The 26,403-nt window shown below is 38.3% G+C and overlaps 1 protein-coding gene and 1 long non-coding RNA gene across 4 annotated transcripts in view; one reads left to right on the top strand and one right to left on the bottom strand.

Annotated features, from left to right (window-relative positions):
- Positions 1-17,417, bottom strand: part of PPP4R3B (protein phosphatase 4 regulatory subunit 3B) — a 67,573-nt gene extending 50,156 nt beyond the window's left edge. The window contains exons 1-3 of one of the 2 annotated variants that reach the window (XM_036873968.1): positions 16,875-17,417; positions 15,478-15,533; positions 4,915-5,013 (exon numbers count right to left, since the gene is read on the bottom strand). In XM_036873968.1, coding sequence (XP_036729863.1) covers positions 4,915-5,013; positions 15,478-15,533; positions 16,875-17,016 — 297 coding nt within the window. In that variant the 5' untranslated portion in view covers positions 17,017-17,417. The remainder of the gene's footprint in view (positions 1-4,914; positions 5,014-15,477; positions 15,534-16,874) is intronic. The other variant, XM_036873969.1, reaches the window with a different exon arrangement.
- A 174-nt stretch (positions 17,418-17,591) lies between these two features.
- Positions 17,592-26,403, top strand: part of LOC118905739 — a 203,463-nt gene continuing 194,651 nt past the window's right edge. For both annotated transcript variants that reach the window (XR_005022334.1, XR_005022335.1), the window contains exon 1: positions 17,592-17,715. This is a non-coding gene — a long non-coding RNA (uncharacterized LOC118905739). The remainder of the gene's footprint in view (positions 17,716-26,403) is intronic.

Raw genomic sequence — 26,403 nt, 5'->3', positions numbered from 1 at the left:
GATTCTTTTGTTTTATCATTCACCATTCCCCTTAAGATACTTATTGCTCTTTGAGCTGTCAATCTTTTTCAGAGAGAAGTTCTATTTTCTTATTATAAGGGGTTAAGAAATGACAAAGAAATAGGTTTTTTATTGAAATTGTTCTTTCAAAGGTCAGCAATGACTTCCCAGAATTAAAAAGTAAAACATTACATATGGTTCTGTTTAATATCACATAGCAGCTGGGAGCAATAAACTAAATGTATACTCAGCAACATGGCTAGATCTTAAAAGTACAGTACTGAGTTGTGCAGTAAAAAATTAACCTTGCTAGACCAGCAGAGTGGCCAAACCTAACATTCCTTTCGAAGGCGGAAAAGTTTGCGCAAAAATCAATGACAAATGGGGAGGAGAAATGTAACAGAGGGCAAAGGAATAAATAAATAGGTAATGTAATGAAGGAAATCCAATATTAACACTGGTGCCTTATGAAAAGCTCAGAGTAAGAGATGATATTCTCTTAGCTCCATTGTAACAGATGCCTGGAAGGGTGAAGCCATATGTTTCCCAAGTCTACCACTGCTCCTGGGACTCAACAAGGTCGAATGGAAGTCTGTAAGTCTACTTGATAGAGCTGACACCACCCTGGGAGACACTGTCATACAATATGATGAACTGGACCAATTATTAATGACTGAGTGGGATTCTTGTAATGTGCCAGTATCTACTGACTCTTACTTTTTTCAGGTTACATCTACTACCATACCGCAATATGGTATAACATTGCCACTGTTGATCCAACTACCTCATGTACATAAGCCTTATGATAATATTGATATTATGATCAAATGTATTAGGAAACTGAATTAAAGCCTCCTCAGCATGTAATGTCAATAGAAAATGACTGGCATGAGGAATAAGTGGACTTACTAGCTGTTAACCATCAGCTAATTTCTATACTAAAGAGTTCTCTATGAGTTTACCATAAGGTACAAACTGTGGTAGATCAAGGAGGGTAATGAGCAGTCAAAATAGTGCAAAAATATAAAAAGTAAATCATGGCTTTATAGGTCAGAATAGTTGTTTCTTTAAATCTACTCCTAGCCCAGACTGACTCCTCCAAATGTTACGCATGCATATTCATACTGATACTATTGCTCTGTCATATAAATGCTACACTAAGTGTAGATGCTTAGACAAATATGACCATTTTGCTGTAAGAGTCTTGGCCAAGGGCCGAAGGGTGGCCTTTGCAGTAAAGGACTAATCTTGCCCAAAGAAAGGTTTGGACCTTGCCTAACTCCTGAGAGTCAACCTCTAAGCACTCTGAATATCCTCTGTTGGGAGTATTTTTGTTTACCTGGGGACCTTGGGCTATGCTGGACAGTCCACATACATGTGTGGATAACTGTATGGTTTATCGAGGAGATCTTGGGCCACACAATATCAGCTCAACCTCTGGGAGTGCTGGAAACTAGAATCAGCCACATGGGTAGTCAGCATGCTTATATGACTAACACCCCAATGAAAATGCTGGGCACAAAGGTTTGGGTAAGCTTCCCTGGTCAGTAACACTCTGTACATGTTGCCACCCATCGTTGCTGTGAGAAGTTAAGTGCTGTCTGCATGACTATTCTGAAAAGAGAAAATTGGATACTGACGCCTGGAACTCTCCTAGACTGCCCGATGTGCCTGTTCCCAATGGTAATTTTAACCTGAATCATATCATTGTAATAAACTGCACCATGAATGTAATAGCTTGTGGAGTTCTCTAAGTCTTTCTAGTGAATTAGTGAACCTGTGAGTGGTCTTGGGGACCTCCCGAACTACATGAGTGAAAAGAGTAAAAAACAAATTTCAGCAAAAAGTTCTAAGACAAAAGTACAAAGTCATTAAGAATATATATATATATCCAAGAACATATATTAAACAGCAGGTGCTGAGGTGTGGGGAGGGGAAAAGTGGGGCAAAGGATAACTGAATATGCTCATCACTGGAAAATATTATCCACAATATAAATTTATGTTCTAGCAGACATGTAATTCAACACCCTAGTTCTAAATAAGATGTTTGTCTTCTGTTTTATTCACTCATTCTTCAAATATATACCGAGTACATACACAATGTGTGCCAGTTGCCATGCTGGTATTGGAGGGAGAAAACAAAATAAAATATCACGTTTCAGTAATTTATCATAAAAAAAGGTTAGCCTTTATATACTGCTATTAATATTCTGAACAGCCTTATAAATATTATGGAAAAGTAATCTTTCTTTTATTTTGAAATTATTGCTTTCATTATTTACATGGAACATTTTTCCCCCCATTTCATAGATGAATGAATTCATGGTTCAAGTTTATTGAATCAAGAACAGAACAGCATGGGCTTCCCTGGTGGCGCAGTGGTTGAGAATCTGCCTGCCAATGCAGGGGACACGGGTTCGAGCCCTGGTCTGGGAAGATCCCACATGCCGCGGAGCAACTAGGCCTGTGCGCCACAACTACTGAGCCTGCGCGTCTGGAGCCTGTGCTCCGCAACAAGAGAGGCCGTGATAGTGAGAGGCCCGCGCACCGCGATGAAGAGTGGCCCCCACTTGCCACAACTAGAGAAAGCCCTCGCACAGAAACGAAGACCCAACACAGCCAAAAATAAATATAAAGAAAAAAAAAAAAAAGAACAGAACAGCAAGTATTTATGAACTGCATATGTATGTCTGCAATAGAGGTCACTTTTTTTTAGATCTTACACCTCACTTTACAGAAGACTTTGCAAACATAAAATTCAATCTCAATCCTTGGAGAGCACATGAGATAAAAAAGGGTAAAAATGAGGACCTTCTTGCCATCACCATCCACAGGTTTAAAAACAGGCAAAACAAAAAGGTGAAATATTAACAAAACAATTAGGATTATATTCTTATGTATATTGTACAAATTAAAGAAAAATTATGTTTACTAATGTTTTCAACTGTTCATCAACTAGAATTCTAGTATGTATGTATACTAATAATGCTCGGCAATACATAATGCATACATAGTCAGATATGAGGTAGGAAAGAATCAAACCATCTACTACCAGATAAGAAAAGTTTAGTGATCTAGAGCCATATGTCAAATAAGCTTTCTATGGAATGGTAAGATTCTTACTACACTTTCGTAGGCCACTTTATTACGCTGTTTGGCACTGTTATTGGGAGGACCAAGGCAAAAAATGACTGTGGTCAATTTGGCACTGTTACTGGGAGGATCAAGGGAAAAAATGATTGTGGTCAGATACATAAAACTAACTCAAGAACCTTCAGTGAGGGCTTCCCTGGTGGCGCAGTGGTTGGGAGTCTGCCTGTCAATGCAGGGGACATGGGTTCGAGCCCTGGTCCGGGAAGATCCCACATGCCGTGCAGCAACTAAGCCCATGTGCCACAACTACTGAGCCTGCGCTCTAGAGCCCACGAGCCACAACTACTGAAGCTTGACGTGCCTAGAGCCCGTGCTCTGCAACAAGAGAAGACACCACAATGAGAAGCCCACTCACCGCAACTAAAGAAAGCCCGCAGGCAGCAAGAAAGACCCAACGCAGCCAAAAATGAATAAATAAATTAAAAAAAAAAAAAAAAAAAAGAACCTTCAGTGATAAGAATCCCTAGAGGTAAAGCTGATATAAGTGAAATGACGACAGTCAAAAAAAACTATAGGGACTTCCCTGGTGGCACAGTGGTTAAGAATCTGTAGGGGACATGGGTTCGATCCCTGGTCCAGGAAGATCCCACATGCCACGGAGCAATTAAGCCCATGTGCCACAACTACTCGGCCTGCGCTCTAGAGCCTGCGCTCCACAGCAAGAGAAGCCACCGCAATGAGAAGCCCGCGGACCGCAACGAAGAGTAGCCCCCGCTCGCCGCAATTAGAGAAAGTCGGTGCGCAACAACAAAGACCCAACGCAGCCAAAAATAAATAAATAAATAAATTTATATTAAAAAACTCCACTGTAATAGAAGATTAGACTAGGCAACCACTGAAACACAGTGATCTCCATTTACAGAAAACAGTAATTAAAAATGAATTTTATGATTTACCAACTGTCATAGCCCAGATTTGCCCAAAGAGACATAACTACTAAATGTAATGTGGTACCCTGAACGGGATTCTGGAACACTGACATTTAAGCTGAGGAAATCTGAATAAATGTGGAATTTAGTTAATAATAATGTATAAATAATAATAATACATAATAATGTATGAATATTAGTTCATTAATTGTGACTAATATGCATACTAATGTAAGATGCTAATAGGGAAAACTATTTAATAGGGGAAACTGTGAGGGGAGGAGATATCAGGCAGAGGAGTATATAGAAACTATTTTCTGCTCATGTTTTCCATAAATCTGACACTTCTAAAATAAAAACTTCATTAAAAAAATTCCAATGCACAACTGAAACATATACTTCAATTAAAAAAAACAATTCTAAAAAAAAAAAAATTCTAGTTACCCTGAGAGTTACCACCTATCCTATATCCTGCTACACTGTAAGTTCCTTCTGAGTTGAAGTCATGAGCACTTCTGATTATTAGTGTCTGGCACAGTTATCCATAAACATTAAGCAAACAGGTGACCAAATATTAAAGAAAAGTCTAAAAGCCTTAGAACATAACTATTTAATCTTTTTTTGTTAGAAGGTCTTGACATTTTGTAGGGTATTAATTATGAATATATGCTATCAAAATCTAAAATGGTAAAACAAAATTACAACTTTTAAAAAAATTTCAAGTAAAACATTTTGATGTATAACATAGAAGATATTTGTAGGTTAGGTTATCAAATTCTCACGTGAAGATATTATCTCTCCACATTCTAATACACATCTTTTAGATATAATAAAAAAAAAAATCATGAATGCATGCAAACTTAAGTTAAACATTACTAAAATAACCTTACCTGACAAATTTTTTCCCAGATCTCATCACAGCCAGCTTTTTCCTGAAAACTTAGTGCCAGATCATAGTTTTCAGCTTCTGACCAAACAATTAATGTATCCTGTTTAAAAATAAAGATTTCTGTATCATCACACCAGAAAAGAAACAACTACAAAGTATAAATAAAAATCAAGAGGACAGGAAACAGCGCAGCAATGCCCTCAGGTAAGTGCAATTAATGTACACTCAAATGACATCATATAACTGTATTTTGTTATCCTTTGAAATTTTAGTAATATCTGGCAATGAAATCATAGCTTTGGTACTGAAAATGACAGTGAGCAATTTTCTGAAACAAAAAATATTAAAACATGTTAGCAGGCTCTAGCTCATGTTACCAAGATAATGTTTAATGGAAAGTCTAGCATTCTTGGCCAAAATATCATGTAGACATTCTAACCATCTACTTCCTATTGTTTCCAGAAAGTCAGCTGTTCCACTCACTAACCACCTACCCGTTTATTTTTCCCTTCAAGCTGGTTACCAGTAGGCTAATAGCTGAAAATTATCCTAAGGTTTGACCCTTTCTATTTTTGCCTTTTTAAAATCTGGAGAAGCCTTCAGGATACTAAGGAATGTGAAACAATGGTGACAGAAAATACTTGCTCTACCTGTATTACCAATAGCACCTAGTTCAGCAGCTTAGATAGTAAAAAATTAAGAACCTCCAGTTCAGATAAGTGCTTTTCTAGGATGTCCTTAATTATATCCCTCCCAAAAGGTTATGCTTTTAGGGAGAAGTTGTCAACTCCCTTATTAAAAACTAAGGTTTGGTTTTAAATTAAAACACGCAAGTTTAAACACGAAAATCACTATGCAACACCTAAATGAAATGGACTTTTAAAGGATACATAGTAATGAAAGTTTAATATGGCCAAAACTTTGATTTTCAAAAAAAAAATGCACATTTAAGTTTATTCCCTAATTATCAAAAATATAATCTATGAAAACACCTTATATTTATTAACTGTTCAGCTGACCGGTACTTATAAATATTATGGCCTGATATTAAAAAAATATATAAAATTAAAAGTCAGCCCCAGGGACTTCCCTGGTTGCGCAGTGGTTAAGAATCTGCCTCCCAATGTAGGGGACACGGGTTCAATCCCAGGTCCGGGAAGATCCCACATGCCGTGGAGCAACTAAGCCTGTGTGCCACAACTACTGAGCCCACGCGCCACAACTACTGAAGCCCGAGCGCCTAGAGCCCATACTCTGAAACAAGAGGAGCCACCGCAATGAGAAGCCCTCGCACTGCAACAGAGAGTAGCCCCCGCTCGCCGCAACTAGAGAAAGCCCGCATGCAGCAATGAAGACCCAACGCAGCCAAAAAAAAAAAAAAAAAGTTAGCCCCAGATTAATAAAGACAAAGCTTTAAAAATGAAAACATTTCAATACTTTGGTAGCTCATCCCTTAATTAATCTAGGCCTCAGATGAATACTTATTTGCTGTGTGATCAGGTAAGAAGAACACTGAAAATCTATGTTCTAGCTTCTGGCTGGCCATGCTTCTTGGAAGGTATATTTGCCATCAACTATTCTAAAATTTTATCAGGTTGTTTAAAAACCTTTAGTGGCTTCCACCATGTAGAGAAGAGGTTGTGAAATCTTTTTAAAAAACCAGTAGAACTTTTTTTATAAACAAAATTTTAGTAATTAAAAAAAAAGAGATAAAAACAAGGCTATTCTAGTTAAAGCACTAGGGCACCCACACAAGCTCCATGTTCTTTCCTCAGTTCCTCAGTTGTTTTTTTAGAGCCCTCCTCAAAACAGCTACATGAACAGTGCTCTCCAAACTTTTAAAAACCGTGTGCCTCAAATTACTTACATATTATATACAGAAGTTTAATATTACTATAGCCATATTTTATAAAACATACAGTAAAATAGAAATTAAAAGGCTTATATAAAGATTAAATAAGCAATATTTTAAAATGTTTAAACTGCAATGGCTCCATATCATTATTATTTAGAATTTTAAGATCCAATATAGTTAGGGCACAGTATACCCATAAATGATAGGAGATACAAATCCGTATTTAGTGACATCCTTTTAATAATTCTGAATTTTGGGGGAGGGGAAACTTTTTGTAATATCTATTTTATCATTATTTCGGCTTTGTCACTTGCCCGACAGATTACACTAGGAGTGTAAATGTCAGTTTGACCATTATCTTGTTCACTTGCACTTACAGTACTGTTTTCAACCCATTTTAAGGCACATGCTCATTTTGTTAGGGTTACAGGTTAGTTTAAATTGGAAAATATCTGTAAACAGTTATCTGCACATACAGGCTATAACTCACAATAGGCGGGGAACACTTTTCATGGAAACATTACTCTTCTCTCAGAATACTATGCTTATTTTTGACTCCTGACCACGTGACTTTATTAAATATTTGCAAAATTCAACTTCTTCTTTTGATACAATAAACAGGTTTCTTCTCCAATGATTCATACTGTGCATTCTATTTTGGAGATCACTACTACAACAGAATGAATGAAATTCAAAACCATTTATCCAGGCATCCAAGGCCCTTTGCATTTTGGTTCCAATCTACCTTCTGAGAGAAAAGTCGAGGTAAGCAACAAAGTCAAATTAAAATAACTGAGTCCCCTTCTTCCTATCATTTTCTTTTGTTCTTTCCTTCCCATTCTTAACAGTAAACTCTTACCCATAAGCCAGTCAAACTCCCGGAAACTAAATAGAATTTATATTCAGAATCCTTTTTCAATGCAAAGAGGACTGACCTTGGGAGATGGTTAAAAACAGATTCCCATGCTTCTCCCCTGGGTACAGGTCTGGAGTAGAGCCCAAGAATCCTTATTTTTAACAAGGGTCTCGGGTAATTCTTTGGGTAAGTCAAAACTGAGAACATGACCGAAGCGTATCTCTAGTTGGTTAACAGAGGATAGGGAAGTGCCATCAAAAGTAGGCACCTTCCATCTCTATGTACCTATCCCAAATGGGTGACAAAATCTATCTTTCCTTTTCCTCCTCCTCCATATCTTACCCGTAAGAAGAGTACCCGTAAGAAGTACCCGTAAGAAGAACTCCTTAGAACTGCTTATTCCAAGGGTCAAAGTTCCTAGGTGAGAGAATATAGAGATGGCACAAGAATACTGAAACCAGAATGAAGTGTCAAGTGGCACAGTTTCCCACATATCCAAAAAGCCTAGATTGAGTCAAGCCCAATTTTTCACAGTAAAGACTGTTTCAACCACTGTACTTTGTGACATATTTTTTCTAATCTGTGTGTGGCACACATATCTTTGGGACGTTATTAATGCCTCTGTTTAAACCAAGGAAAGCTTAGAGTTTTCTTCTACTAACTAAAACACTTAATCACCACTATGTCCCTATGGAAGTCAGATTTAAAATGAGCTTGCAGGGAGAATTATATTTGGTCTGGTCCTTAAAAAAAAAAAAACCAAAAAGGTGATTATGTCCAAGTCCAGGATGGGAGTAAGACATGAGCTAGAGAAGCTTGACAATTTAGCCTTTACTGTATCAGGTTTTCACAGTGTAGTTTTATTACGCGAAATGGTTATTTTCCATCTTATATATTAAAAACACACTCTTGAGCCAATTACTGTTTAAATCAGAGGTTCTTAATCCAGAGTCTACAGACACCTTAAAATTTTATCTAAAACCTGCTGCATAATATCTATTTTGGGGAAAGGGTCTCCAGTTTTTACATATTCACAAAGGAATGTGTGACACATTTTTAAAGGGCCTAACAAACCAATGGATTATGTGTTTCAGTTTTCCTCCTTGATACTGATCTACTTCATTAACATGAATAATATCTAGTCATGAAATATTTGCGATCCTACTGCTTGCCAGACTAACCCTATCTTTGCCCCCAATGACTTTGACAATATTAATAAAGAGATCAAGTTTTTCAAAGGAATATTTTTTTTTAAAAAAAGGAAGATGGAAATATTAGATTCAATTTACAAGTTCAAAATCAATTTAGAGTCTGAACATGAGTGAGATTAACCAGACAACGCAGCATGTAACTCTCTAGTAGTTCCTAACAGTAGCTGACTTAAACTCCTTCTGAGATAGATTTTTAAATAATAGTGTGGTATAACATATAATCCAAGACACACATGATGACACTACTTACAAACAGTGGTAGTATCTTATCTTCTCAAAATCCGTGATATATTTGGGTACAATGGGCATAACCCTGAACTAGAATGAGGACCTGGGAGCACCACCCACAGTTTCACTGTCCACTATTTTGGTGACTTTCAGCAAAGTATTTAACTTCTTTGATTTTCTTACCTTATTAGAAAAGAGGAAAATGCTGTCTACATAAGGATTATTGTAAGATTACTATGAATACAGTTATCTTATTGCACTTATGTGTCAGGTACTATGCTAAAGCCCTTTTCATACATTAATTCACAACTATTATGTGAGTTAGGCAGCATCTCCATTTAAAAAATGGGGTTCAGAGAAAATTTGCTCAAAATCATATAGCTAGAAATAAAAGAATTAAAAAACTTAAGAGTATCCATCCAACTCTAAACCCATGTTCCTGTTACTATGCCCCGTAAGAAATGTGAACAAATTCTAAAAGATGGCAAAGGTCTTAACAACTTGCTTCCCAAGCATCTCCCCTGTGGCACTGTAAGAAACAAAAAGGATCCTAACGAAGAAAGCCCCCTCTCCATCTGATTCCCAAAGATTCCTCCATTCCAGGCCACCACCCAGAACACATCTCTACCAATCACTCTGCTCCATCTTCCCAACCTAATCATTTACGTCCTCTACTTGTGCACCTGATCTATAGTTCAAGGTCAGAGTGGACTCTACTCATTACAAATTCATGCTGTCATTTGAATGCAGCATTCACAATTGTATGAACCTCTTTCCCTCTCACATACTCATCAGTCCATTCCTCACAGTGGCTCTCAGGCTAAACCCCAACATCCTCAAGTTTATTGGATTATTTTGCCAATTAAGAGGTACAATAAGATAAGATCATTTGCATTTCCATCTTCATCTCAGTGGACATTTTTCTAACCAAAACCTAGAATAGGGCTTCCCTGGTGGCGCAGTGGTTGAGAGTCTGCCTGCCAATGCGGGGGTGACGGGTTCGAGCCCTGGTCTGGGAAGATCCCACATGCCGCGGAGCGACTAGGCCCGTGAGCCACAACTACTGAGCCTGCGCGTCTGGAGCCTGTGCTCCGCAACAAGAGAGGCCGCGACAGTGAGAGGCCCGCGCACCGCGATGAAGAGTGGCCCCCACTTGCTGCAACTAGAGAAAGCCCTCGCACAGAAACGAAGACCCAACACAGCCATAAATAAATAAATAAATAAATAAATAAATAAATAAAATTTTTAACTGGGCATAAGATCGGTCAACTACAGACTATGTCTTTCAGCCTCCCTTAAAAAAAAAAAAACAAAAAACAAACAAAAAAAAAACCTAGAATATTCTCAGTCTTTCTCTTGGCAGGATATGAAACAGCATTTGCTGCCTGATTGGCCCTTCTTTCCTTACCACAATTATATTCTCCCTTGGTTTGAAGACAACACATTTTCCAGATGCTCTATTCTTTCCAACTGCTTATTCTTTCTTCTTCTTTACTGGATCTTCCTTCTTCCTGATTACCAAACACCTAATCCTGCAGCATGCCCTGTCAATTCTATCTTCCATATATATCTCAAATCTATCCACCTCCCCTCTTTGTATCTACTGCCATCACCCTAACTCGATTCAACATTATCTCTAGCTTGGACTGTGCTACACTCTCTCAACCAGTCTCCTAGTTATTGCCTCTCCTCAATTCTACAGATTGATATTACTATTTTGGATCATGTCACTTCTTTGCTGAAAACTCTTCAAAAGCTTTCAACTGCACTTTGAAAAACCAAACTACCGTTAGTGACCAAACCATAAGCAGAACTCAACCAAGTATTAGTCGATGAATGAATAAATGTGGACAATTCACAAGACTCAGTCTTAAGCTCTGTTCTTTTCTCAATTTGTATCTACTCTCTCAAAGGAGATCCTCTCTTGCAGCTAAAAATAGTGTTTAATGATTCTCAAATCAGAATCTCCTGCATCAAACTCTCACTCTATCTCTAGTCCCAGGTGTTCAATTTTAAGACCTTTCTATTTATTTTACTCCAAAGCCTAAATGAAAAAAAGGCACAGAACAATATATTGTTTGCTACCACTTATGCCAATAAAAGGGAGAATTACATATATATATAAAATTGCATGCATATTTGTTTACATATGCATAAAACCTCTAGCAAGATATACAAGAAACACTGGTGGCCTCTAGCAAGGGAAACTGTATGGACAGAGTCCAGGGTGGGAAAGACTTCATAAACACCTTCTGATTTTTAACAATGTGAATGTATTACCTATTCAAAATAAAGAACCTTTTGTTTTTTAAATAAACAAGTCTCTAACCCAAGGATAAATGTAACCCTGCTTTCTTCTCAACTTCCCAGTTTCTGGGGAGAACCATCATCTTTGTGGCCGCAAGGCTCAAGAACACTACTAGTGACCTTTGATTCCTTGTTTTTCATATTTAATCATTCACCAAATCTTCCAGCACTTTCTTGAAAATGTACTGGAGTTCTTTTCCTTCTTTCCAATTCCATTTTCTACACTGGAACAGACTTTCATTTTCTTGATCTGAATTATTGCAAAGGTCTTGCTACCTAAAGTTCTTCTGTTTCGCTCCCTACCTCCAATTCATTTTTCATGACATTGCCATACCGGCTTCCTAAACACAGTATCACTTTCATGTTAGGCTCCTACTCAAGAACCTATAATAGCTCCCTTCTGTTTAGCAAACCAAGCTCTCAAATAAGAAACCTCTTAGGCTTAATAACAGAAACCAAATAGGCTTAATAATGCCTTTTGTGTCAGGTGTACTATTTCTTTCCCTATCACAGTTCCTTCAGCAGACACCACCAAGGAGAGTGAAGTTTTTCTCAATGACTGGTTCAAATCACTCTCTCCTTTCTCGAATTTTCTACTGCCCAAGTCTGTGGAATAAAGTTACTTTTCATAGTATTTTGTGTTGGTGCATACCTGCTATATAATCTCAATTAAGAAACTTAACCTTTCTGTGCCTTAAGTTGCCTTATCTGTGAAATGCTTTCATGGACTCTTGATGAGGACTGGGTTAAAGCAGTTTATCAGCTATCTTATTACTATTCTGTAACTGTTTCACTTGTTATGTATTATCTCCCAATAAAACCCAGGATGAGGACTTCCTTATACATCTCTCCCAAACCCAATTAACACAAAATTGTGCTTAATATAAAAGGTATACACCCTATGAGTCTGCTTTTGATTTAGTCAAGTGGGATTGATTCTACTGATAAATAACTTAGAATTTTGACACATGTATCAGGCACTTTATTCTGTGTTACACTGTATAATCATTCTCTTTTCTTTCTAACAGTGTTTATTTAAATACTTCACAAGTTTATTGGCTCCTTTAGGTTAAGTATATCTTCTTCCCATTAACTATCAATACTTCGATATTGCCCACAGTAAGCAAAGAAAGTGATGTGAATCAATGATTTCCTATTGATATTGAGTCATTTGACATAAAACTCAACTCATTCTAACTTATTTTGAACGCACAATTCAGTACTTAGCTCATTTTAGAACTGTAATGTTAAAAGAAGAATGTTAAATATTCCTCTCTGTATTTATTCAATGAATTTTTTAAAATTAATTTTTATTGGCGCAGTTGCTCTACAATGTTGTGTTAGTTTCTACTGCACAGCAAAGTGAATCAGCTATATGTATACATACATCTCCTCTTTTTTGGATTTCCTTCCCATTTAGGTCGCCACAGAGGACCGAGTAGAGTTCCCTGTGCTATAGAGTAGGTTCTCATTATACTCAATGTATTTTAATGTAGCAAAATTTCCTATAAACTATGAATGTCTCATTAACTCACTCAAGGCTTTTTTTTAAAATTAAAAACCCACTAATGATCAATATATTTCATATAAATTTTAGAAATAAGTAATTTTCTCGACTAATTTATTGAATATTTAAATGATGACATTAAAAAAATGGTAATTCTAATGAACATAGAAAAATATCAGCGTGTTTGGAAATCCCAATTTGTGTAACCTGGTAAAAAGGCAAACCGAACAAGATTTTGGTGAAACAAACACATCTATTACAAAGAAAATAAGTCTAACATAACTCCTATATAGCTCTTTGACTTCTATTAGAAAAGTGCAGTCTATTTAAACAATAAAGAAAATAAAACAACTGACTCCATTTACACAGGTTTTTCATTCTTATACGCAAAGCTTTTCCAGAGTATTCTCACTGCCAAAGAGTTCTCTTAAGCTTTAATGTTATTTAGTAAAATTACCTCAATTAAGGAAAAAGATATTTTTAAAAAGCCCTACTAGTATATTATTTAAAATTAATTAATTACAAAAAACATTTCCTCAATGGCATAAAAATTTTTTAAAATATTTTTCTCCTGCAATACTTACATTTTCTAGCAGAGTAACATGACACACAAAGTTATGTCCCAAAGTTCCTAAAAATATTCACAGAACCACTGTGTAATTCTGGACTAACGATGGGGGATTATTTTATACACAAACCTCCGCTATAATGTGATCTTTCTAGTTAAAACAACAGCTAAAGGATCTTGTATACAATTTGAGAAGAATCCATAACATAACTAATTTGTAGAGAGTCACACTTAAGAAGACAGTTCCTGAGAATTTTATATTCATGCCCGTAGAAAAAAATGGTTACAAAATATTGGTATTCCTTTCCCCCCAAAGCAAGCAAATAAAAAAACAAACCAAAAGTGGCTATCTGGTAAAAGTCAGTACAAAGACAGAGAGTAACCATCTGCCTGGCTGACTTAGAAATTAAATTTACTTAAATTTACCTTAAAACATCTAAGGTATAGGAAACAACTTCTGGTGTTCAATACAGAACAAATGTTTGATTCTCCATCAAAAAAGACACATAATATTTTCTTAGCAAAGGAAAAAACTATTAACTGAATATGGAAAATTTAAAAAATATTTCAAAGTACTAAGAATGCACTGTATACACAAAACAACTGTTTAAAAGTAAGACTTTTACTAATAATGCACTGTGCAATAGATGTAATTTCATTCCTCCAAGTGTGAAGTATTTGTTTCTGAGCATCTAAATTTTCATTGACCTTGAAGAAAGTAAGCACTGATGATGCAAGTATAATTAATTTATCTTTTCCTTCAAATTATTTATCTTTTCCTTCAAAAACTTCTGCCATATTCACTTTACACACTCCACACACAAAAAACTGGAAAATAATTTATCTTTTCCTCCAAAAATCTCTACCATGTTCACTTTACACACAGAACACACACAAAAAAACCCTAGAAATAATCCAAATGTCTAACAATAGGTGTATATCATACATCATACAGTGTTTTAAAAAATGCCCAACTAAATCTACATTAACATGAACAAATCTTCAAAGTAACGTTGAGTGAAAAATGAAAGTTGCAGAGTACATGTAAGAATAGGAAATCAATTGTGTAAAGTTTAAAAACACACAAAAGACTACATATTATTTATGGATACATACATATGCAGAAAAGGTATAAAAGCATGTACAGAAATAATACACATCAACTTCAGAATAGTGGTTACCTATAGGGAGGGTGGAGAATGCATAGAATGAGATGGGTACAAAGGGAGTTTTAATTCTAGCCACAATGTTCAACACTATAAAAAGATTTGAAACAAATATGGTATAATGTTAACATTGTTAAATTTGGTGGTGTTACACAGACACTCATTATATTATTCGCTGTACTTCTCAATTTTGAAATCTTTCATAATAAAAATGAAAACATTCACAGGATAAAGGAAAAGTTGAATCACTGCAGCCATTTCCAGACTAGATAATTAGCACACTAAAACACAACACAGGTTTTCTTTTCCCAAATAAGACAATAAGTATCAACAGAAAACATTGCATAATAGGCAGTGTACACTTTCATGAAATATCCATTGGTTATTATATTAAAAATATACAACAATTAAAGAACAGGATTAAGTGCTTCTACTTCAAAAGCTTTATCTCTGCATGAGTCAAAGGATCCACTTTCACACCACTAACAGGCTTTCCTTGCTTTAAAGAGTACCCCTTTGAATTTTCTTTTATGCCATTTCCTTTAAATGTGACTGAGAATAAAAGGCTTAGTGTACAAGGTATAGAAGATACCTGGCTAACTGCAGTTAAATAAGACTAATGAATACATTGTTTTCCAATATAAACTAACAGTGGCTCAATTCAAAGATAATAAATTACTTCCAGAACAAAAGCTTTCACTTTTCAGTTTGAAACTTTTAACCTGCAAGGGAAATACATATAGCCTGTAATTGTTTATCATCCATGTTTTTTTTTTTTTGTCAGAAAAGCTTTCCCAGCTTTGTCAGATTAATACTTCCCTGATCACAGATGAAGTCTTTCAAATTAAAGATAAACAACTACTTGCCTGCTGTTTCTGATATGCAGTGTTTGGATTTATCTTTGATTCCAAGAGTAGTGATCCTGCAAGTTAAAAAAATAATATTTATAAGTTTCAATTTATAAAACACAGAATAAAACATCAGAATACACATTAAAAAAACAACTTTTTTCTTCCCCCAGCAGGACATCTGAAGTAATCAAATGTATTCCAATTTACATTCTTCTCTCAAGATCTGGGCTTCATATTTAATGTAGAACATATCATCCTAACCCCATATACCCTTTAAAGGAAAAAATTCATCTAAGAACAACATTCAGACCAAGAATATGCGGAGACTAGATGACTTATTATAGTTTTATTGAAAAGAAAAATTTAAGGTCTAAATGACCACCTGAAGCCAAATTTTTTTTTAACAAGGTTATTTTATTGCATTTCCAATTTAACAAATAAAACAAATTACAAAGGACAACAACAGGGATTTAAGTACTTAGTACACAAATACAGAATTGCATTTATCCTTTTCTCCTTAAGAACAAAAAGCAGGACACCTCATGTAAAAATAAATGTCCATGACTACTTAAAAGAAAAAGTGCAAGAGTACAAGATATGTCAAAAATAAACCGAAGACTGCTATTTTTCTTTAATCTGCACATATCAGTTGCTCAAATCCAGCGATCAGATACAGTGAGGAAGGTGTTTTACTTAAGGCTGTACATTTTATAATTTTAAAATATTTCACGTAAGACTCGTACAATAAATCAAAGAATACAAGTTTACAGTCTGCTCTGGTGTCCTAACTTGTTTTGGTTGTAAAGTATCCACTTGTTCACAGCACCTTCTACAAAGATAGCCTGGAGGGATCCCACACTGAAGGTGTATGTGCTTGTGCGTGCGTGTATCGTGGCAACAGTCTGCAATAACCCCAGGAAATAGGTGCATTTTGGTTTACCCCAGCACCTGTCGACTGTGGCAACCGGGGCTAGTTAAGAAAATCAGTTAAAAAAAAAAAAAAAAGACAGAAAGTTAAGTTTCACTAAACCTTTTGTACCAGGCATATAATGGGATAAGAAAATAAAGGGGGACGGGAAGGGTCAGTTCCCTAGAACGAGATCACTACCTTGTTTCTCACGACTTCCTCTCTTCTCTCTCACACTCTTCCCCCCACCTCTTTAAGAGGCGAGACTGGAGAGGAAGGGGTCAAAGGTTTAATAAGGAGAGGAGGCGGGGGAACAGAGAATCGGCGTCCGACTGAGGATAAATCCCGACAAAGTAGTTTGTCTTCACCGTACTGAAGTGCAGACAGAAAACCAATGCGCTGTCCCAAGCGGTGGCAGTAACAGTACTCGGCCCAGGGCCTAAACCCCAAGGCTGTGCCCAAACCGGAGGCATGGTCCCCTATCCTACGGTTCCAATAACCTTACCGTCGGACTCTGCCCGAACCAGCAGCGACATTCCCTTGAGCTCCTCCACATAGGTGGAGGAGACGTGCCCGGTGCCTCGGTCGTCCCATTGCCGGTCTTCGTTCAGGGTATAGACCTTCACTCGCCGCCGCGTATCCGACATGGTGGCTGCTGTCCCCACAGCTCCAGCCGCCGCCTCCTTGCTCACCTCGTCCGCGCCCCTCACTCTAGAGAGACGGTAGCGGCGGTGGCAGCAGCGGCGGCGGCGGCGGCTCCGGAGAGGCCCGAGTTCACCATGGCTCCCAAGGTTCAGCCGCGGGAAGGGGCAACAAGAACCACTGAGACCTTTCCGCCCGGAGTCCCGGTTACCTCTCACTTCACCCCCGCACACACCCACCCTCCCCACCCTTTGCCCCCCAGAGCTCGCTCGCTCTCTCGCCGCCGCCGCCGCAGTAACTACTACAGATCCGCCATCTTGTAACCCGATTCTCTCTGCCTTTCTCTTCCTCCTCCAGCAAGCTCACACGGGCTGTCCTAGCAGGGGCTACGGCGGCCGACGAGTCCAATATGAGGCGCCTCCGTTTCTGCACGCACGGTGTTCTCGCGAGGCGGGGTACTGGACTGAGGTGGGTGGGTCTAAGTGCGACTTCCTCCTATCTCGGCCCCGCCTACTGCCATGGGATCTCGGTTGGGTGGGCGGTCCTTGCGAGCTCCTTGGCTTAGCTGGTGCCGCGAGAGTCCTCTCTGGACAGGCGGCGGGTGCGGAGTCATGGATTCGGCTTCGTGCGGATTGCTGGCTTCACCTGGCGTGTGACGAGCCGTGGGATTCAGCTCTGTGGAAAACACAAAGCAAGCCTGGGAGGTACGCATCCTTGGACGGGACTCACCCTGAGCAAAAGGGAAGCAAATGTGCTCGCACTCCTTAATGGAAGCTCACCCTTTCAGCCTGTGAGAGAAAAACAGTTTAAACCTCTTTCTGTGAAGAGGTTAGCCCTTTAATGCGACCCGAACCCCCCTGAAACTCGCTATGGAGTCTGTTACAGTTAAGCATCTCCTCAGGAAGTGTCCTGTGCATCTCCAGGAGACTAACATTGTACACAAGTGTATCGTTAGGCTTTTGGTGGCTGGCCATTGAAAAGCATACTTTCCGCTTCATGAAAATAGTGTTCTTCCCGTGTTTGTAACGTCGGAAAATAAGTCTTCAGATAAGTTTAGGGAAGTGGCGGGGAGCTACTTTCCTAACACATCGAAGAGCACTGTTTCGATATTTTTGAGTTTCTCTTGCTGACATTTCTCGCGTTCTCTCTCGGGAGGTCTTACGCACTGAATAAGCGAGGGAGGAATTCTCTTGGCGTTCACGTTGTCAAACATCACATTAAGTGTCAAACATTGCGTGGTGGATACAAACCATGCACTGGCCCCCTGTTCGTTTTGGGTAGAATCCTTTTGTTCGTTTTTAAAGACAGTCTCAGCTTGTGCCGCCAGCTTTTTACAACCCATTAGTCTGAAAGGTGAAAGTCAGGCGAGATGCACACGTTTTACCCTGCAGCGCATCTTGGGAGTTGTAGTCATTCCTTGTCAATGGTGTTGTCAGAACGTGCTTATGTTTTGACCAGATCTTGTGGGTACACCCTTCCGCGGTACAATAAAACGTGAGACGTCTTACACAGAGCAGGCGCCTGATAAAAATTAAATTCTCGTTTCAACATCTGGATACATAGGATTTTTAAAAATCTAAATATACTTGGATTAAATAGTTATAATATACGTGGCAATAGAGCCCGTTAATTGCTGTGATTGATGTGGACGAAATGCATTTTGAGCCCAGAGAAAATAACATTTCTGTCTCGGGTCAGAGAAGGCTTCACACAGATAACTTTTGAGGCACACTCAGATAACTTTTGGGCCTGATGTTAGAGGATCCCTGAGTGGGAGTTTGGCTTGAAAGGTGTTCAAGGCTGTGGGGACCAGGTGAACAAAGTCAAAATATGTTACTGGCCTAAAAAAATGTATAAGTTATGTATTAAGTTAAAGGAATGAGAACTGTACAGAAGTCACTTTGACACCATACATGTTAAAAGTTTACTGTTCTACAAATAAGATCTAACTTTGGAAAAAATGGAAATAACTGGAGTCATTTCCTGTATTTATTCAATCATTCAGCAAATATTTGTTGAGCATATACTATGTGCTAGACATTGTTCTATACAGTGAATAAATAGAAAAAGTCCTTCTTTCATGGAGCTTACATTCTAGTGCAGGAAGACAGTAAACAAATCTATGCCAGGTACTGATAAATGTTATGACCAAAAAAAACAAAAAAAATAAAATAGAGTAGCAGAAGGTTAGAGAGTGAGTATGGGAAGGGTAATGGTGTCTATTGAGGGGAGGCAGTCTGCCATGCATTTCCCTAGGGGAAGGGAGAGCCAGAAAGCAGTAACTGCAAGTACAAAGGCCTTGAGGCTGTAGCATGCTGAGTGAGTGAGAGGGATAGCAAGGAAACCAGTATGATTGGAGTGGAGTGAGAAAGGGGGGAAATGGTGGGAAATAAGGTTGGGAGTGAGGGAGAGGCTGTCTTGAAGGGCCTTGGGTTTTGTTTGAATGAGTTGCAAATCCATTGGAGAGTTTTGAACTAAGGAGTGGAATGATCTGAACAGTGTTTCAAAGCATCCCTTCCACCTTCCCCTTAGTACCCCTTTTGCTATACTCCCCAATATCTGAAATAAGGGAACAGAGTTAAACCCTTAGCACTCATCTCTGCCCCTTGCTGGATCCTCAGGCACAGGTTCTTGTTTTTTTCTTGCCCTAGGTCACAGGGATTCTCTCTTTCTTCTGCAACAGGCCGATCTCTAACATTTGTAAGGTCCAGGACAAGCACACAAATGGAAGAGCATATACCATATGTCTAAAGATGTAAAAATTTTAAATCAAGCTATTAAATAAAATATATTTTCTTTTCCTACCTTTGGTATACCCTGAGAAATATATTTTCATATTGCCTGGAAACCAGATTCCAGATTCAAATCTAGAATTCTTGAACTCCTCAGAGTTCCAGAGTCTCCCTTTGGCTTCTGAAGTCCTTAGCCTGCCTTCTCTTCTCACACCTCAGCTCTGCCTGCACTTAGACAGCCCTCATGTGCACACAGAGGGTACCCCAGCCTTTTGTCCAAGCTCTGTCTATGTCTACTCTCCCTGAATGTAGTCACCCTTTGGCCACTCCTCAGGAGGACAGAATTTGGGAAGAGGACTGTGCAGACCCTGGGAGCAGGCTTGGCCTTTGGGGCAGGGAATTCCAGGGTGCCCAGAGCATGGTCTAGAAAGGGAAGAGTGGGTTCCAAGTGGACACATCCCTTGGTTTCATTGACTTCTCATCCCATGGAGAGAAACATAGACAGAGGGCCAGAGCAGGATTCTCCAAGACACACTGAGGGCAGTAATGCACTGCAACAATGTGTATTCCCCAGCAAAGGTTTTCTTCAGGCAAGTTACACTCCAAGGGTTGAGATAGATTTCTATATCTGTATATGTAACATTTATACCTACCACCTTTTTTTTTAAACACAGATAATGGAATACCATACATACTGTTGTACTAATGTACCCTAGTTTATTTAAACCATTTTTTTCTCTATATATGTCATTTCCAATAGTTCGTAATTTCAAACAATAAATGATTGTACAGAAGTTTTTTTATGTGTGCCAATATATGCGTAGGTTAAATTCCTAGATCAGGGTTTTACAATTTTGGCACCACTGACATTTTGGGCTGGATAATTCTTTGTTTTGAGAGGCTGTCCTGTGCATTACAGGATGATTAGCAGCATTCATGGCTTCTACCCACCAGATGCCAGTAGTATTGCACCCCATCCTCCTGTTGTAATAATCAAAATTATCTCCGATCATTGCCAAATGTCGCTTGAGGGCACATTACACTTTTTAATTCTTGAGGATTAAAAAATATAGTAATCTCTACAGAGTAAACTGGGTTCTCAGTCTTATTGACTCATGTCCTTGAGATGTAAGGCTTTCTGTTTTTACCCTTCCTAATTCTGTTCGATGATTTTGTGAAAAACTTTTATGAAAGTTTTTTTGCTATATTCATTCATTTTTTTCCTTGAGGTGATTAATCTTTAAGGCCTTCCCCATTTAAATAAGTCATCAAAACTGATAACCTACATCCTCTTCAGCTACATTCCTATTTCTTTTCCCCTTTTCAGCCAAACTGTTCAAGGATTAAAGTTGTTTATACTCCCTACATTTCCTCACCTCACCACTCACTCCTTAATTGAACCTATCTATTCTGGTTTCTATCACCCAGCCCTCACCAAAAAGCTCTTGATAAACTCACTAAAGACATCTTTGTTGATAATGCCAATGGACATTTTTCAACCCATTTTACTTGATCTAAGTTAAAACTGACACTTATTTGTCTGAACTTCCTTCTTTCCAGTCATCTCATGATGACTCCTGCTTTATCCTTCAGATGTCACCACAATTATCACTTACGTAGAAGAGCCTTCCCTGACTTCCTTGACTAGGTCAAATCCCCTTGGAACCAAAAAACCCAATTCACATAGATTTAAATGATAAGACAATTTATTGGCTCTTGTGAATAGAAAGTCTGAAGATAAGATGAACCTCAGGGTTGATTTAATTGAGTGACTCAAGAGTATCAGTGAGAACTTGATTTTCTTCTGCCTCTCAATTCTACTTTCTGCTCTGCCAAATCCATCCTAAGGCTGATTCCTTTTGTATCTTAAGATGGTAGCCAAGATCTCCCAAGGCTACATAGTTCTTCACCCACATCAAAAGAGAGTTTCTTCACATATCCCCAGTTGCACTGTGATTATACTAACTTAGGTCACATGCCCACTCCTGAACCTAGAGTTTTGTGGTCTAGGGAATGTCATGTACTGGACTGGCTGAGGCAAATCAGGGCCCATGCTTGTAGTTGCCGGTGGGGTTAGTCTTACCCAAATCCCATGTATGTTACACTATGTGATATGGGTAAAATAGATGCTAGGAAGACAACTAGAGTATTCATTTTATCTTCCTATTACACACTTATAGCACCATGCACCCCTCCATTGTAGCATGTCATACTTGTAGCTTTATATTTATTTGTATGAGTTTTTATTAATAACTGTCTCCACATGTAGATGAAAAATTTTCATGAGCCCAGGGAGTATGTTTTTCTCACCATTGCATCTCTGGTACCTAGCATCCCATTCTTCTGAGGTGGTAGGTGGCAGTGTTACAAGGGCGTGTATGGGTATGAGTGTGTGTGTGTATGTGTGTGTGTGTAGGGATGGTAGTCATTTGGTTATGTGGGTTTGGGAAGTGGAGTCAGGCATATAGCCCCTCTCTGTATAGACTTTTACCTTGCCCTCAAATTCTCACCCCTGATCCTTTGATTTTTCTTTTTTTTTTTTTTTGTGGAGATAATTTGTTCTCTTTTCTTATCTGATCACCTCTGGGGTCATATAGATTGTGACTTCCTCTGTTCTGCTAAATTTACCACTGCTCTTCTATTTGCTTGTCATGCAACCAACATTTATTAAAATATCTTGTCTGCTATTGTCTCTATTGTTTGCCCTTTGCACTCTACTTTTTAAAAAAATTATTTAACTGTGTTGTTAATTTTCCATGTTTAACCAAGGTATTCTGTCATGTTTTTATGGCTTTTTAATGTTTAGTTCTCTAATCCACTTGAAATTTTTTGTATATATGAAGTAGGATGTCAATGTACAATTTTTCCTCCCAATGGAGAGCCAACTGTTAACATCATTTATAGATGAAATAATTTGAAATGCTATTTAAATCATATTCTTTATTAAATTCACAGGCACACACACACATATACACGCATATATCTAGATTTGAGTCTGAATTCACTATTCTTTTTCCATTGTTTTATTTGGCCAACTCGAGTATGACAGTTAATTGCTATAGTTTTATAGTTTGTTTTGATTTTTGGTTGGTGTGGTGGCCTTAAAGTGCACCACTCTGATCTCCTTAAAGAGAACCTACTCTGGGGAACATAGTTATCTGACAGCAAGCTGCCTTTTGGGCTCCACCATTATGTTTGTGCCACAGATACCTCCAGCTGCTCCCAGCCAGTGACTCAGCACAGCAGGGATATAAAACTTGTCCTCTCTTGTCCAAAGCAGAACTCCTCTAATGGCAACTCTGGCTTGGGGAACTTAACAGCCAGGATGAGACTTTCTTGGAAATACAGTAGTCAGAAGCTCCACCCAGTATTTCCTTCCCTTCCTCCTTTTGCAGAGGTCAGACTTGCACTATGGTCTGCAGGCTCTTCCTGTCAATTCCTGAGCCCACCTATTTTATCCATCACAGACATTTCCCCCAATTAATATCTTGCATGTCTGATCCCTTCTAGGCATCTGCTTCTCTGAGGACCAGAACTGACATAGGTGATACAGGGAGTGATGTCAGAAATCAGACAGTAAGATGGGGTTTGGGGAATGGTTTACTCAGTCCCTGGCACGAGGTGGCCATTTGACTGCTGATTTCACAGGTAGTGACCTAGGAAAACATCCTAGAAGGGGTGAATGCTGTTTCCTATTCAACAGTTCAGGATTTGAAAGATATGGGAGAAACAACGCTTATGAGGAGAACAGAGGTGGCCAATTAAGTTGTACTACTCCCTTGCAGAGGGCTAATGAATTGAGGGCACTTAATGCACAGTTAAAAACTACATTTGGGAGCCAGGGGGGCTCTTTGGTCTTCATAAAGAGGCCCTTATTCCCTGCAGTGGAAAAACAGATATGGGATTTGACAGTTACAGAGCTCTAAAGATATTTGAATGCTCAGTCTAGGGAGGTTTGCTATGCAGCTAGGGCCCTGGTTGGGAAAGCCTGAAGCTTTGAAACATGGGATGGGTGCCTGTGAGTATTTTGGCTCTGTAGATATCTCTGGATCCTCAGGGACTGCAGAAGTGGCTTATAACTCCTAGTAAGAGATAACACTTCCCCCTTGCAGAAAGACCTCCTCCATAGTTGCTCCCATTTCTTCTCCTAGCTGAGAGGCTATGGTAACTAGGGTTAAATCTGGTTGCAATATGCCTGGGGATTGCTTTGCCTGATAAGGAAGATTACGCACCGAAGGAACTGAAATAATATGCTAGCATGTACTAGCAGGAGCTGGAGGAGTACACTTGGGATTGGATTTTTAGGGTGCTTGATCAAGGGGGCTGGAGGTTAAGACTGAATAATCAAGACTTCATTGACTTTGGGACTGAAGATTTAACCCTGGTCAGGACCAGAGGGGATGGGGCAAACTCATTGCTGGTGTAGCTCCTTGAAGCCCGGAAAAAGTGAGAGAAGTGGAAATGAGCTCATACCATGGCAACGTTTGACCGCTATTTTGGCAAACATAGGTGGGCACTGCTCGCTTATTTGTTCTAACTAATTGTTTTATAACAATTTAAAGTGTTTTTTAGATGATCATCTGCAAATGTTTCTGTTCTCCACCTCTTTTTAATCTCATCACACTGATTAGGACCTTAGAACACTGATGAGAGTTATAGTGGTGATTCTTGTTTTGTTCCTGACTTTAATGGCAACATCTTCAGTGTTGTATACATGTTCTTAATTTCTGATAGATACCACTTGCCAAGTTAAGGACGTTTCCTAATATTCTAAATTCTCTAGGAAGTGTACATCGAATTCTATAAATTGACTCTTTCGCATCTGGTTATTATATGGTTTTTCTCTATAATTCATTATAGAGATTATATGCTTACCCATTCTTGCATTCCTGTAGAACTACTTGGTCCTAATAGCTGTTGCCAATATTTTATTAAGATAATTTATCTGTTTTCATAAATGATAATGGCCTACATATTTTTATACTTTTTAAAAAAAATCATCTCTTCTAATTTATGAGTCCTTGACAATTGCATTAAATTTTATAGTCAATATCAAAACTATAGCCAACTACGCAGTTTTGGTTTTCATGAGACACTGGGTATTCTTCAGTGTTTCCCAACACATGCAGGATAAAGTTCAGAGTCCTAAGTCTAATATTCGAAACCCCTCTACAATCTGACCTCTATTTACTGTCTTCTTTATCCACTGATAAAACTGTTCCACTCCATAGGCAGCCTTTCCCTTTATAATCATCCTTTAAAGCCCAGCTCAAATATCACCTCTCCATAATGAAGTCCTATTCAAATTCCACTTCTTAGAAACTTTCACTTTTTCTTCTAGTTAGAATTAACCTATTCTTTTCCTATCTTTTTATGACTTTTTTAAAACCTTTACTAGACTGCTCATCAGTCTGGCTTTCATAAATTGACTCTATATTAGAGTATATATGTCTCAGAAAGAAACAAACTATTCCATCATTTAGTACTGTGCTCATAATAGGTAGTTTTAATTACCTTTAAATTAATTTTGTAAATTTCAGACTTATTTTGAAACTTGTTGCAGTGATTTGAGATATGCTTGAGATGGTAAAACTGGAGTTGTTTTAATTATCTCTGCAAAAGTCACTTACGCCCCAACTGCTTTCTAGGATATTCAGGTGAATATCCAACCAATATGTTGGTTGGTGACTTCATACTCATATTTAATAAGTCAGACATCTTTCTCTTCAAAACTATTTTGCTCCCCCAGGTTTACTATTCATGTCACAGATCGTACTGTCTTCACAGGGCTCAGGCTGAAATTCTCAGTCCTAACTGCTTCTTTTTCTTCCCCCCAACTACATCCCCTTCTGAGTTAATCTAAGTCTATCCATTTTCTTTTTACATTTGTTTTGCAGTATGTTGGTATTGGCTCAGTCCATTTTTTCTGAACATTCTCCCTTCCCAAGGAGTGAGCCCTTGAGAATTCTCTGACTAGCTGCTTGCACCAAGTTTAGGGTTACCAGATTTAGCAAACAGACATACAGGTATCTAGTTAAATCTGAATTTCAAATAAACAAGGAATATTTTTTTAAAAATATAAGTATATCCCAAATATTGCATGGGCCATAGTACACTGAACATTTGTTTACCTGAAATTCCAGTTTCACTTAGCATTGTTATTTTATCTGGCAATCCTAATCAGGTTTGACACCTTTCTCAAGCTGAGCCTATTGTTTTCTCCTCCAGATGTTGAACTCAGAGACAAGTAACTTCCTGTGGGATAGCCATCTTTTGTCCCATGATATGAAAATACGTTTGCATAGAAGAAAAAAGCTGTTATATGGAAAGCAGCACAAATGAGAGGCCATGAGACTCCATAGGTAGGGAGAATGGTCTTAGTTCCTGATAACTTGACAGTCCTGGTTCAAGTCCGCCATAGGGAGTGTGACTTGCCTTCTGTGAAATAAATTCATGGCCCTGTGATAAAATTCCCCTTTGCTTTAGCTTAACTTAGATTGGTTTCTGTCCCTTGATACCAAGACACATTCTCTTTTCCATTTATGCTGCCTACCACTCTAGTCTCTGATGAGCCTGAATTTTGTAAAAGCTTCTTAAACTTTTACACGACCTCGGTATCTTCTGTCTTCCTACAAATAACAAGGCATATTCTTGCCAGAT

Source organism: Balaenoptera musculus, chromosome 13 (genome assembly GCF_009873245.2).
Source record: "Balaenoptera musculus isolate JJ_BM4_2016_0621 chromosome 13, mBalMus1.pri.v3, whole genome shotgun sequence".
NCBI classification, from domain to species: domain Eukaryota; kingdom Metazoa; phylum Chordata; class Mammalia; order Artiodactyla; family Balaenopteridae; genus Balaenoptera; species Balaenoptera musculus.
The sequence above is the reverse complement of the archived record's forward strand: the minus strand, read 5'-3'. Positions and strand labels throughout refer to the sequence as shown.